The sequence below is a fragment of the Chenopodium album genome, chromosome 6 (genome assembly GCF_948465745.1).
Source record: "Chenopodium album chromosome 6, dcCheAlbu1.1, whole genome shotgun sequence".
Lineage (NCBI taxonomy): Eukaryota > Viridiplantae > Streptophyta > Magnoliopsida > Caryophyllales > Amaranthaceae > Chenopodium > Chenopodium album.
The window spans coordinates 37,559,300-37,573,412 of NC_137839.1; the positions used below are offsets into that span (position 1 = coordinate 37,559,300).

Sequence of the window (14,113 nt, forward strand, 5' to 3'; positions counted from 1 at the left end):
ATAATGTGTGCATTAATATTCAACCAATTTAGTTAAATAATAGTTTGGAGCGAATTAAATATTTTTTTTGTATGCCTTTGAGATCACAGGAATGCTTTTCACTATAAGAATCGAGTAGAGGCCAATACGGGAGAATGTGACTCCATGACTCACTTCGTACCATCATCCCCGATCCTCCTTTCGTGGTTCCGAATCATATGGAGTTAGTAATCTCATGGATTACGAATGGGGTGTAACCTTCACGGGTCAATCGTTGTTGCCTATCATTGTCCCTTATCGTGGTTGCCTTTTATGATCCGTGAACGGTTTACAAGTTCCTTAAAAACTTGTTGGCGGCTCCCTACTTTCCTTGTCCCTAATCGTATTATGTCAATTCCCACTTCCTATGAGTGCCAAGAATATTCACAACATGCTTTTAATGTAGGCGCACTTCGAGCGACGCCTACAATTTGGCGACTCCACTGGGGAGGATTCTTGGTTATTTATCGATTTGAGTGATCGGTATATAATTAAGATAAGTGGATGAGACTTGAAAGATTCTTGAATTGTATTCCTTCGATTTAATTGGCATTGTCACATATGCATATGTTTTTTTTAGGTTACCTATTTTTCCACAATAGTATGTGTTCTACATATGTGGCTAGCGCGGGGGATTTATGCTCCATCAACCCGAAAACGCTCATGGCAATAAGGGTTCATCCGAGTTATTAAATCCACCCAAACCATGGAGTCGAGTTCGATTTCATCACGAACTCGCGGAGCCGCCCGTTGGCATACACCCTCAAGGGAGGCTGCCTTGCTTGACCAAACTCTTAACCATGGTACCCTTTTGACACCCAAAGCTTGACCAATAGTTGAACATAGATCTTGAATCTAGGTTGCGAACTTTTTTTACATCATCGTGCCTAAATGCTATGTGGTTGTTTGGTGCTAACCTTCATGTGTTTACTCTTTTGTTTAACCTATGACCGAGGGTTTTTATTCTCACATAGTAATTAGTACGGATCTAAAGTCGGTTAAAATCTGGAAAAATCACAAAACTGACCTGGAACTGCGCACCGTGTCACGGCATGTTCTGTCGTGCCACGGTGAACAGTGCCGTGACACGGGGCTTTCTACCGTCTGACGGTAGACTGCACCGTGTCACGACAGTCTGCACCGTGACACGGTGCCCTGGTAAGGTGTCCTGTCAGTCCTTTTACGATTTTTGTGCGTACGTATGTGGTTGTTGTGTCCAGTTTGGTGTCATGTCTAGCCATACGGTCAAAACACGCGTCCATACTGCACTTAATCACTCACATATCGTGTTCATACACTTTTTTTCTTTAAGTCATACACTACTTTTTGACCGTATTTTTAGGGTAGTCTTGTTTTTGTGTCATTTTTTTTTTCGGAGTTAGTCGGATGGTATCCTCCCACATTTTTTTAAAAATAAACAAGTAGAGTTTCAAAATTATAGATTTGTAACAAAAAAAAAAATTCTTATTTTCATTTTTTTTTTCTTTTTAATCCGGATGGGTTAAGGTTAAGTTTGGTCATTAAAGGTGTGTTTGTTTTGGTGTCACATCACTTGGTCAAGAAGCAGGGGTAGATTGTTATGGTTCGAGTCCATACCTCAACAACCTCTTATACCAAAGAGGCATACAAGGAAACCACCTCAATCATCTCCACAAGATCCATCTCCAGTCTACTTTCAACCAATGGCCACTAAGGAAGACATCGAGAACCTCAACAAGGCAATTGAAAAATTGTCCGACTTGATGCCGACACTCACCACTAGAGTCATCACGGTAGAACAAGACAATCAAAACAATGTCACTACCACTGCAATGGATAAGATCAAGGAACAGATGAGCAAGATTTTTGAAGAATTCACCTATGTGGAACAGCCTGTCACCTCTTTGTCCATAAGAGACAAACTTCCTGAGAAATTTTCCACTGCTGACATTCCCAAATTCAAGCCTACTGATAATCCGCTTTTCCATTTGAAGGCTTTTTCTACAACTATGGCTCTTAAGGGAGTAGATGTAACACTCTTCCTTACGGTGTTCCCTCTTTCCTTGGAGCATGCCTGTCAACAGTGGTTCTATTCTTTGGAATCCAAACATGTCGCGACCTGGGAGGATGTTGCTGAAATCTTTATGAATCGTTACAAATGTAACATTCAGGCTAAGACTTCTGAACGTGAACTCTCCATTCTCAAACAGAAAGAGAATGAAGGCTTCACCACTCACTTAAGCAGGTGGAGGACACAGCTATGCTCCTGGTGGATCCCCCCAAGGAGAAAGAAATGGTTCACTTGTTCATTGCCAATCTGACTCATAAGTACAAGCAACACTTGAAGTTTCTGCCTCTGAGTACCTTTGAAGTTGTATACGATATTGGAATCAATATCGAGGACGAACTAATGAAGTCTGTTGGTATCAACAATAATAACAGCACTTGGAAACACAAGAAGAACGACACTCCTTCTTCTTCGTCTTCTAAGCCCAATAATGCTACCAACAATATCAATATCAATGATGTGCTGGCCCTTAATGCTCCTCCTCAAAGATTCCAAAGGCAAAGGAGGGTTTACACGCCTTTGGGAATGACTTATGATGCTGCTTATGACCGTTTGCATGGTCAAGGACTGATTATGCCAATCGGACCATTTCCAGAACCTCAACCTGAGAATAGGACCGCTAGCTATGACCCCAATGCTTATTGCAAGTTTCATCAAGGCAAGGGTCATAACACTGAGAAGTGTTGGAGGCTGAAGGATGAAATCCAAGACCTGATCGATGCTAATCAACTTCCTGTCCCTCCAGGGGGCAAGAAGCCTAACATTCAGACAGGTCCTCTTTCTGATGCTTTGGCTATCATGGGAGATGAAGTCTCCTTTAATCCGTCGATACTCATTCAACCTGTGAATGAACCTCTGCCAAAAGTTGTATTTGTCTCGAGTTATGAAGAAGTGAATGGAAATTGGGATAGTGACGATGAAGACGTCTATCTCAAGGATATAGCCTGTTCATCTCTTGGCACAAGTGAAGATGTTTGGGGGGACTTTGAGGTCAAGGTTCTCACTAGAAGTGGATGGTTGCAACAACCTAATCCACCTCCACCTCCACCACAATCACATCCGATAGTTGATCCCATCGATCCTGTGAACAGCGATGTGGTCAAACAACTACAAAGGACCAAGGTGGAGATGAATGTATGGAAGCTTTTGGCCACTTCCCACAAGAATCGAAAGGCTGTGATGAATACTCTGGTGAAAATAGGAGTTGATGATGACATGACTCCTCAAGGACTAGTCAACTTTCTCACTACTGAATTGCCAAGTACTAGCAATCTAATTTCGTTTTCTGATAAGGATCTGCCCCCGGAAGGGGACCAACATAATAAGGCCTTACACCTCACCGTGGTGTGTAGGCAGATGAATGTTCCTATGAGCCAGGTTGATAATGGCTCTGCAATCAATGTGTGCCCACTCCGTACTGCAAAGAAGTTGGGCATAAAGAATGAAGAACTGACTCCATCTACTCAAGGGATTCGCGCTTATGATAATACTCGCCGTCAAGCCGTGCGTACTATCATACTGAATATAACTACTGGGGCCATTGAACGTCGTTCCAAATTTCAGGTCGTGGACATTAAGGCCTCTTTCAATCTGTTGTTAGGACGCCCTTGGCTTCATGAGCTAAAGGCGATTCCATCATCGCTGCACCAAAAAGTGAAAGCCATAGTTGGAGGGGTTCCGATTACTATTGATGCTTCTCCTATGCGCATTCAAGTTATTGATACTCCTATCGTCCATGTTGAACATGACAAAGAAAATGAAGATCTTTGGGGGTTTTCACTTGATGATGTTCTCGTGATTGAAGAGGAGGAAAAGTGTCATCTAGACTTCGATCCCTATTCAAACACCAATATCAATGCCATTCTGAAGAAGCAAGGTCATTTCCCTGGAATGACCCTTGGGCTCAAGAAGAAACTGGCTGAATCTTGGGGCTATCCTGGTACACTCAAGAAGGATACTTTTGGCTTGGGATTCGAGCCAACAAAAGAAGATGTGAAACAAGCTTTATTGAAGATGAAGGCTCGCAATAATGCTCGAATAACGAAGACGGAAATGGCCATGGATCCATATCCGTTCACCCTCAATGGCCAGTACATCAAAGAAGGGGAAGACTTCCCATGCTATGAATTCCCTGAGCCATTCGTCCACGATGGGATCCGTGAACCAGGATTCGAGATGTTCCTCGATTGTGACTTTGTTAATGAAGACGAATAGCTCTTCACAACCGAGAAGCCAGCTAGCCCGAACTCTGATGATCTAGGAATCAACCTGCTTTTTGGAATGGAGAAGAATGAGTCTAAGACGGTCCGCAATGATAACTTCGAACTCGTTCAAGCTGTCATAGCAAACAAGGATTTTGACCCCTCCGAGTTAATCGTCCAAGCTGACAACATTTCAAGGGGATGGCGCAAGACATTGAAGATCACTACGCCAAGTGGAGAGAAGTTGGAAATAACCGCTGTCGAGGGTCCTATGTTTGATGAGTCTGAGTTGTCTGGGTCCGAGTCCGAGTCTAAGTCTAAGTCTGTAGACGAGTCCTTAGAGTCTGAAGCCGACCCTCTTTCTGCTATACAGTTCAATCCTGAGTCTCTTGTTGAGTCCTCTCTTTCTAGTCCAAATAATTCCGGTGAGGTCGCAGTCGACCTTGCCTCTCTTGATGTATTAGCCAATGAATTCAATAAAATGAGTACCTTTGCTTACAATGCGTGTCATTCCCCTAGCCCTGATCAATATTGCTTTGCTAATGATAAAAATGACAAAGAAATAATAAAAGCAATGGAAGAACACGAAAATAAAACAGCAGTTATCGAAGATACAGAAACTGTTAACATTTCCAATGATACGACTGTTAAAGAAGTAAAAATTGGATTAACACTAAGTCAAGATGAACGCAAAGAGCTAATTAACTTGCTTAGTGAATTTGTTGATGTATTTGCTTGGTCATACCAAGATATGCCAGGAATTGACAGGGATACAGCTCAGCATACGATACCACTCATTCCAGTATGAAGCCTGTCAAACAAAAGCTGCGTCGTATGAAACCTGATGTGGCTCTCAAAATCAAGGAAGAAATCAGGAAGCAGTTGGCCGCAGGTTTCATCGGAGTATCCAAATATCCAGAATGGATAGCAAATGTGGTTCCAGTTCCAAAGAAGGATGGAAGGGCCAGGATGTGTGTTGATTGCAGGGATCTCAATAAAGCAAGCCCAAAAGATGGGTTCCCCCTACCTCACATAGACATTCTGGTCGATAACACAACAAACCATGCACTCCTATCATTCATGGATGGTGACGCCGGATATAATCAGGTATTGATGGCCGAAGAAGACATGGAAAAAACCACACTCATCACGCAATGGGGTACATATTGCTATACGGTAATGCCATTCGGGTTGAAAAACGCGGGTGCCACCTACCAAAGAGCATCTACAGCATTGTTACATGATATGATGCACAAAGAGGTGGAGGTCTATGTCGATGATATGATCGTTAAGTCTAAAGATCGCCCAAGCCATATTATTGCACTTCGCAAGTTCTTTGAAAGACTCCGCAAGTACAACATGAGATTAAATCCAGCAAAATGTGCATTCAGAGTCACGTCAGGCAAATTACTTGGATACGTGATCAGTTCTCGAGGGATTGAAATAGATCCTACAAAAGTAAAGGCGATCATGGCCATGCCACCACCCAAAAATGAGAAGGAGATTTGAGGTTTCATTGGAAGGCTGCAGTATATAAGTAGGTTCATATCAAAGCTCACAGCGATATGTGAACCTATATTCAAAAAGCTCAAGAAAAATGTCCTAGTCACATGGGATGACGTTTGCCAAAAAGCTTTCGACAAAATCAAAGAGTACTTGGCAAACCCACCCGTGCTAGCGCCATCAATAACTGATTTTCCTCTTCGACTCTACCTTACGGTCACAAGAGAAACGATGGGGGCAATGCTAGCACAAGAGATCGAAAGCAAGGAGAATGCAATCTATTATTTGAGTAAGAAACTTCAAGGATATGAGACGCGATACACACCACTTGAGAAGTTGTGTCTCGCACTTGTATGGGCCGCACAGAAACTAAGACATTACATGCTCACTCATACAGTGCATGTCGTGTCCAAGATGGATCCTCTCAAATACTTGTTTGAAAAAGCAACACTCAATGGCAAATTATCAAGGTGGATAGTCAATCTTGCTCAGTTTGATTTGAGATTTGTGCCACAAAGAGCCATCAAAGGTTATGCGGTTTCTAACTTCTTAGCAGACTTTCCGCTAGAAGAAGCTGAAAAAGAAGAAGATGAGTACGATTTCCCTGACGAAGATTTACTCATGACTGAAGATGATAGCTGGACACTCTATTTCGATGGAGCTTCAAACCAAAAAGGATGTGGTGTAGGAGTCTTGATCGTATCACCCAATGAAGAGCACATCGCAATTTCCATGAAGCTCGACTTTGATGTCACCAACAATGCCGCAGAATATGAAGCATGCATTTTGGGGTTAGAAACAGCTGTCGCCTTGGGAATTAAGAAACTCAGAATCTATGGTTATTCTTCACTAATCATTAACCAAATCTCCAAGAGATGGAAAGTGAGAAGTGAAAGTCTCGCTACGTATCAAGCTCATTTAGAAACTCTCACGGAGCAACTAGATGAAGTGGAATATACGTATTTGCCAAGAGAAGAAAACCAATTCGCCGACGCACTAGCTAAATTAGCATCAATGGTGCGAATTCCAACTGATACAATCAGAATGCCACTAGTAGAAAAATGTACATTTGCGTCGCCATATTTGCGTCACTCATTCTAAGGAGCGAAGCAAATGTATTATTTTACCTTCCTTTTAAATTATTTGCGTCGCATATTATTTAAGAAGCGACGCAAAACTCAAGTGCATTTCAGCTTTCTATCATTTGCGTCGCTCCTATTTATTAAAGCGACGCAATTAATAAACTTATTTGCGTCACTCATTAGTTAGCAAGCGACGCAAATAAGTGATTAAGTAAATTGCGTCACTCTTTTACTAATGAGCGACGCATATGTACATTGTACAACATTATAAACAAGGTTATTTGCGTCGCTTTTTTATAATAAAGTGACGCAAATAACTCTTTTGGCTTTAGGTTTTTGTGCGTTTTTTACCTTAGTTTTTCATCAGGTACCTACATTCACTATACAAAAAGAAAAAAAAACAAGAGTTCTTAAATTCCAGCAAATTTCTACAGCAAAACACCCACAAATTTGTCTCTGAAATCCAACAAATTCGGCCAAAAACTTGCGTTTCCCCAGCAAATTTAACATCTGAAATCGCAGTGAAGTCGAAGACCCATAATCGGCTGCAAATTCGAGCAATTTCGAGCAAAAATTTAGACCAAAAACAATAAGAAATTCGAAGCCTTAAACCCAGAAAAATTGATTGTTTCCGACCAAAAATCCCCCATTTCGAGCAAAAAATCAACTCAAAAGCATACAAATTCGAACCCTAAAAGCCCCAAATAATTCAATTTCGGTCTTCAAGTTCGATTGGGGGATTTCGTGGGGGGATTTCTAGGGTTTTTGGCAGCGACGCAATATACCCTAAGAAATTCGTCCCATTTCAGTCATAAATAATTTTTGTTCGAATTTCAGTCAAAAATTTAGATCCGAATTTTTGTTGTATGAATTTTTGATTTTTGAATTTTCAAAATCAGGTATTAGAAAATATTTGAAAATTAATTGCGTTGAATTTTTTTTTGGTTGTAGAAATATGTTAGGGATTGCGCGGAGAAAAGCTGTTCGTGGTGGTGTTTCGGTAAAATTTTAGAACAATTTCTTGAATTGATTGTAATTTTTTAAAATGTTTGTGTGATTTTTGAATTGATGGAAATTGATGTTGTTGTGATGTTATTCAGGTGCTAGGGCGTCAAATTCACAGGAATTCTGGACCATCTGCTCCAGCTTTCGGATCTCACGGCTATGCTACTGCCGCGAAAGAGGTAGTTGTTAGATAAAGCTCAATTAGATAAAAATTTGTGTTTTTATTGGTTAAGTTGATGATTTCAGCTGGAATTTGTGTTTTCTTTGCTGAGTTGAGGATTTTAGCTGGAATTTGTGTTGTTTGAGTGTGTTTTTCCCTAGACTGATCACCTTATGGGGGCGGTTTAGGTTGCGAATGTGAATGTTTTCATGTAGTTGTCATACTGTTATTGTTTGTGCCAATCTTTTTTGCTATGTAGAATGTAGATTGTGAAAGTATGAAAGCAGCTTGTCTTCGTAGTCGATACAATACCTCTTGTTGTGCGACCTTGTGTATGTCATGTTGTATGGACGAGGTTGAGGGTTTTGTTTTTGTTTTGTGGTTGGAGTAGGGAGTGCTTTTTATGTAATTATTATAGTTCTCCTCCTGATTTTGTAATTCCGGAACTTAATCTATAAATGTCATTGTTTTGGATGGAAAAAAGATTTTTGATGTTTTTTCTGCATGCTTCAATTTGGGATTAGGATTATGTATCAGTACAAGAAATGATGAATTTGATTAAGTTAGTTGTTATGCATGATTTTTCTTTCAAAATTCATGCCTAATACCTTTTCTTTTTATCCTTATACCGAAACAAGTACTTTGCATTATACAAGAACCGTCTATGTAGTACACAGATTTGTGTTTGACACTTTTATTTCATAAGAATTTATGAGTGGAAATATTGCGTCTGGCTTCTATTTTCTTATTGCTAGTGTGCTGACATTAGTTGCCTGTGCCTTTAAAGATGAAATTTCTTCAGATAAGCTACAATTTGCTCATCTTAGGAACACAGAAACCCGAAATCTTGAAAATTTGATCAATCAAGATGTATCTGATCTTCAAACCTATCTGTTGGCCATTGGGAAATGGGCATTGCAATATATTACGTTTATCATCAAATACCTAATGCAACTAAGGATTAAGAAATTTTCGTCATTACACATCTAAGCAAGCAAAATAAAAACATCAAAATAACTTAAAACTGTATTCTGAACAAGATAGCTGCTCTGATGTTCTGATCCTGAGTGAGAACACATAGGGACTAGTTATTGATAAGAAGAAAAAAGAAGCTTTTTATGAGAAGTCACTGCAGCTTATGAGCTCATCTTCTTCTTCAAGGCTATCAAATCACAAGCATGCTCATGGGCGTGCTGTTGAAATTGGTAAAACACTGATCGATCACCCTCGTGTCCCTGCACCAAGAAGAAAAGAATATAAAATCTAATAGAAAAGTAAAAACCTACAGTAATAATTATTCATTAGTGAGGCAAATAAAAGTAGTAGTTGATACATTACCTGCTTGCATTCTCCTTCTTCGTTGTAAACGAGTTCCAAGGAGCTTGTTTTTGATTGATGATAGCTTTGCAGCAACATCACTCATGTCTAACCTTTCTGCTGGGATCTCTGTTGTGCAGGAAAGTGCTGTTTCGAGTATAGAAGTCAGGGCCTCCAACCGTAAGTTGCTATCTGGACAGTCTATGTGTTCAAGAATGACACGATCCAGAATCTTGATGACATCTCCAGGCAAAGCTTCTTTGACAAAACCATTTGATGGCCAATAGTTTGTGCGAATATTGGCCAGTAAAACTTCAATTTTGCTAAGATTTTCCTCTGCATTAGGTTTTGGTCTAGTTGACAACCATCAAATAGAATTGTGTATAGGTTAATTTTTATCAGCTTCAAACCTATCCTTGCTCTAAACATGAGTTTCATAGCCCAAATATCATTCATGACCATTGTTTATAATATCATTCATGATTTTGATCTTGTGAAGCATTGCTAGAGTAACTATTTTTCATTCTTTCTTTTAGCTCAACAACTCTCTTTCCCCCGAGAGAGAGAGAGAGCAACCTCACATACTCATTTCCAAGTCCGATTTGCATGACTGTTAGGGTTGTAATCACCCTGGCTTAAATATGAACCCTCTTTCACAGGTCAGTCTATAATCAAGAGGTGCTTTGGTTGTATTAGAAGGGTTAGATCGAAGTGGAAAGAGCTCTCAGTGTATTCAGCTTCTCTCTCACTTGCAAAGTATTGGGTGTTCTGCTGAGTTATGGCGGTTTCCGGATCGAAATACTGCTGTTGGGCGGATGATCTCTGCTTATCTTTCCAATCAATCTAATTTGGATGATCATACTATTCATCTTTTGTTCAGTGCTAATCGTTGGGAGAAAAGGTTGTTTCTTTTTTCTTTTTATGATTGTTTTTTTATACATAATTTGTGAGTTGCATACCATGTGTTTGATGTTATGTTTAGCTGAATCTAATTCCTTTCTATGTTGTTATTTATTGGTTAATTTGGGTAATTCGTTCTCGGTTATATTACATTCTGGAGATTGTAGTTGGAATTATGATAGATTAATTTTGGTAAGGCTATAAGGTTAATAGGTTTGACAGTGGTGACTTTATCTTGCATAGTGTCATTATAGTGATGCCTGCAATATTATGTTGTGCAGGTTATACTAATTTTGAGCAATGATGTAGGTTGCAATTCTTCGGGGTCTAGTACCATTGGGAATATGGATTATTGGGACAATAATGTTCGCGATTTTGAGAATCCTGTGCTAGGGATGATGAGCAATAGCAGCCATCTCATAGCAGGGGAGGATAAGGTTGCGAATGTGGATGTTTCTCAGAGCTACAAGTTCAGGTTCATGAATGAGGTTCATATGATGAATGAATTTGATTTGGAAGGTAGTCGAGATGTTTCCCATTTTTCTAATCTGTCTCAGAGGATGGGGGTTTTTAATTTCGCCGTGATGAATCAGTATCATCAAGCACCAATGATGGAGGATTCGAAAGGAGGTATAACCAATCCGGGTTTGATGCCTCAGGGTTTCAAGTTTGAGGGTGGACACCTCTAAGGTGTTAAGAAGCTGCTTAATACTATATGAAGTATCAGTCCTAGTAGTCTCTAGTAATACACTAGCAATCTTCTAAAATCAATGTTTTAAACAGAAAAGTATTTAATGGGTGTGATTTTATGTTTGAATAAAGATGTCAATTACTGTCAATTGCATTCTGATTCTGCTCATATTAATGAATGTTACTTTTGTTTTTCAAATCATTTAAACTGAATCTAGCATTTGTGATTACATTATTAACATACCTATGCACTAATGCGCTCATATATAAATACTACAATATGTATCTCTCAAGTAAGAAAAAATTTAAGTTCAAATTATTTACACTAGGCAAATAACAAAAAATAAGTTTATTGGAAGAGTCATTTGCGTCGCTTGTTTATAAAGGAGCGACGCAAATAACAAAAAAAGTTTATCTGAAGAGTCATTTGCGTCGCTTGTTTATAAAGGGGCGACGCAAATGACTAAAAATAAGTTTATCAGAAAAGTCATTTGCGTCGCTCTTTTATAAAGGAGTGACGCAAATAACCAAAAATAAGTTTATCTGAAGAGTTATTTGCGTCGCTCCTTTATAAAAGAGTGACGCAAATAACAAAAAATAAGTTTTTCAGAAGAGTCATTTGCGTCGCTTATTTATAAAGGAGCGACGCAAATGACAAAAAATAAGTTTATCAAAAAAGTCATTTGCGTCGCTCGTTTATAAAGGAGCGACGCAAATGACTCTTATTTGCGTCGCGTCTAGGAGCGACGCAAATGACTTAAAAGTCATTTGCGTCGCGAGCAGTTGCGTCGCTCATAGAAGCGACGCAAATACACTATAAATGAGCGACGCAAATGAGCCTCCTAATACTAATAAAAGGGCACGTCGTGCTTTGAGGCTCCTGGCCTCACAGTATGTGCTCATCAGGGGAGAACTCCACAAGAGAACTGCAATGGGGAGAAATCTCTTATGCATAATGTTGACTCGAATGAACAATACAAGAGGGGGGGTGAATTGTATTGAGGAGGAACTCGGGTAATTTTTGCGAAATTCTTAAATAAACTTAAACAAAAACTTTAAAGTGCAAGAGAGATTTTACGTGGAAAACTTCTTGGCCCTAATCAAGAAGAAAAACCACGACCACAAGGGATTTTAAACTCCAACTCTTAATAATAATAGGGCAAACAACCTATTACAAATTAAGATTCTAAACTCAAGTTCCTCAACGAACTTAAGTTCCCCCTCAACTGATCCCTCAATAAGTCGAGCACTCTAATCTCTCTCTTTCCCCTTGCTTCACTCAAAGCAACTCAAACACTCTAGAGTTTACCCAAACTCTACCCCAATACAACTCAAGATTAACACTACTAAGATGCTAAGTACAAAGACACTCAAGGACTTAAGTGGATTTTTGACTCTTTTAGAAAAGCTAAATATTGTAAAGCTCAAGTGTTCTTTTCAAAACAGAAAACTATCCTATTTATAGAAGAAGAAAGCGGTTGAGGCTTTTACGTTTGCTTCCAACTCCCACTATACCACAACTTCCATTAATTTAGGAAGTGCAGTTCGTGGAGGCTTGAGCAGCAAGCTAAATCACTATACCACGACTTCCGTTAATCTAGGAAGTGCAGTTTCGTGGAGGCTTGAGCAGCAAGCTAAATTACACAATAAGGAAGTGGTTCCTTTATTTTCTCAACCTCCTTGACTCAGTAAAAAGACGTTTGCAAAATCAGTTTTAACAAGTCAGATTTTCCAAAATATTAGGACAAGATCAAAAAAGAAAATCTTTAAGAACAAATAGGATAGTTTTGCTTTAAAAGATAATTTTCCAAATAAGATAGAATCTTTTTAAATAAAGGAAAATAAAATCTTTATAAACTGAAATTAAATCCACTTAAAATCCTATCAATTATCAATGTACTTAGCAAATATACAAGAAGCCTAAAATAAGTAATAAAGATACAATAGACTTCTTGGAACTCAGTGAAGCTTCGACTCTGGAGCTTCAGTTCCTCACTCAAGGAACTAGGTTTCTGATTGTCTTCTATGCTCGTCCATAGCTCAATCTTTAGACTTGTTCCATGCTCCATTCTGACTTTAGAACTTCGTTGCCAAAAAGAACCTGTCAAACACATCAAAGCTAATAGACAAAGGTTAAAGCCCTTATGGGTTTGCTTAGGTTCCTTAAGTCATCATCAAAACTTAAGATCAACAATATTCCCCCTTTTTGATGAATGACAAACCTAAGCAAACTCACAAAATAAAAAGTAGAAGACAACCAGAAAAAACTTAAAATGAAAGATGAACTAGTTAAAATTAAGCAAGGAACTGAATGAAATGAATAGTTATATACCTTCTATTTTAAACACATGGAGAGCTTGTCAACTTGTCAACAATTGAGTTTGCCTTCTTTTTCCCCCTTTTGGCGTTCATCAAAATTAATGCATACAAAGACATATATCTAAACACAGCACCATTTCAATGGTTTGTGTCCAAAGCACAGAACAAAGCACATATAGGCAGAAATAGTATGCAAATAGTCATAAACGCAAGCAGGCAACATCCATATAAACAAACTGATGTTCCTCCAGAACATCGAAACAAAAGAAAATACCCTGTTTTAAGTGTTTACAGACCAAAAGAAGCAAAAAGAAACAAGTTCAAATCAGATCAAGTTCCAGAAAATAAAGATTAAAAACATCAAGCCTTAGGGGCAGAGGACTGGGTCTCTTCTTCAGCATCCTTCTCTAGCACCTCTTCAATAACCAAGTCCTCCAATTTCTTCAGCAAGTCAGCCTGCCCTTTGGAGAGAGTGGATGTGTTCTGATGCATTGCTGAGGTGAGCTCTGTGGAAGCTTTCACCAAGTCTGACACCACTTTTTCAAGAGCTTCAATCCTTAGAATCAACCCTGGTTGAGCATCAACTAGTTTGTGCATCATCTCCTTAAGAGCCTGATGAGTGACATTTATGTCACTCTTAGGGAGTAGTTTTAGAGTCATTTTCGTGTTTATTTTATCTTATTTTCCTTTCTTTCTCTTTAATAAAGTTTCTAGTTCATTTTGGTAATTTTGTCGTGTTTTAATTCTTTTCGTAGTTTTTAGTTTATTTTCGTATTTTATTTGCTTTTGATTTGTTATATTTCGTTCTTTATTTTGATGAGTGGCATTTATGCCACTCTTTTATCCTTTTTCTCTAAGGATTCTCCCCTCG

General features: G+C 39.0%; 1 protein-coding gene across 5 annotated transcripts; it reads left to right on the forward strand.

The window, feature by feature from the left end:
* The first annotated feature begins 7,176 nt into the window (after window positions 1–7,176).
* On the forward strand, window positions 7,177–11,114 carry LOC145634834 (uncharacterized). Of its 5 annotated transcripts, XR_014113613.1 has the most exons (6): window positions 7,177–7,715; window positions 7,803–7,851; window positions 7,952–8,035; window positions 9,474–9,582; window positions 9,993–10,234; window positions 10,543–11,109. XR_014113613.1 is itself a non-coding variant. In XM_081686189.1 (4 exons), the coding sequence occupies exons 1-4, from the start codon at window positions 7,807–7,809 to the stop codon at window positions 10,106–10,108; spliced, it is 354 nt and encodes a 117-aa protein (XP_081542315.1). In that variant the 5' UTR covers window positions 7,177–7,806; the 3' UTR covers window positions 10,109–10,494. The 5 variants fall into 5 exon arrangements, 1 of the variants encoding a protein (XP_081542315.1); XR_014113612.1 differs by having other exon boundaries at window positions 7,177–7,851; window positions 10,515–11,114; XR_014113611.1 differs by having other exon boundaries at window positions 7,177–7,851; window positions 10,543–11,106.
* Window positions 11,115–14,113: the final 2,999 nt, after the last annotated feature.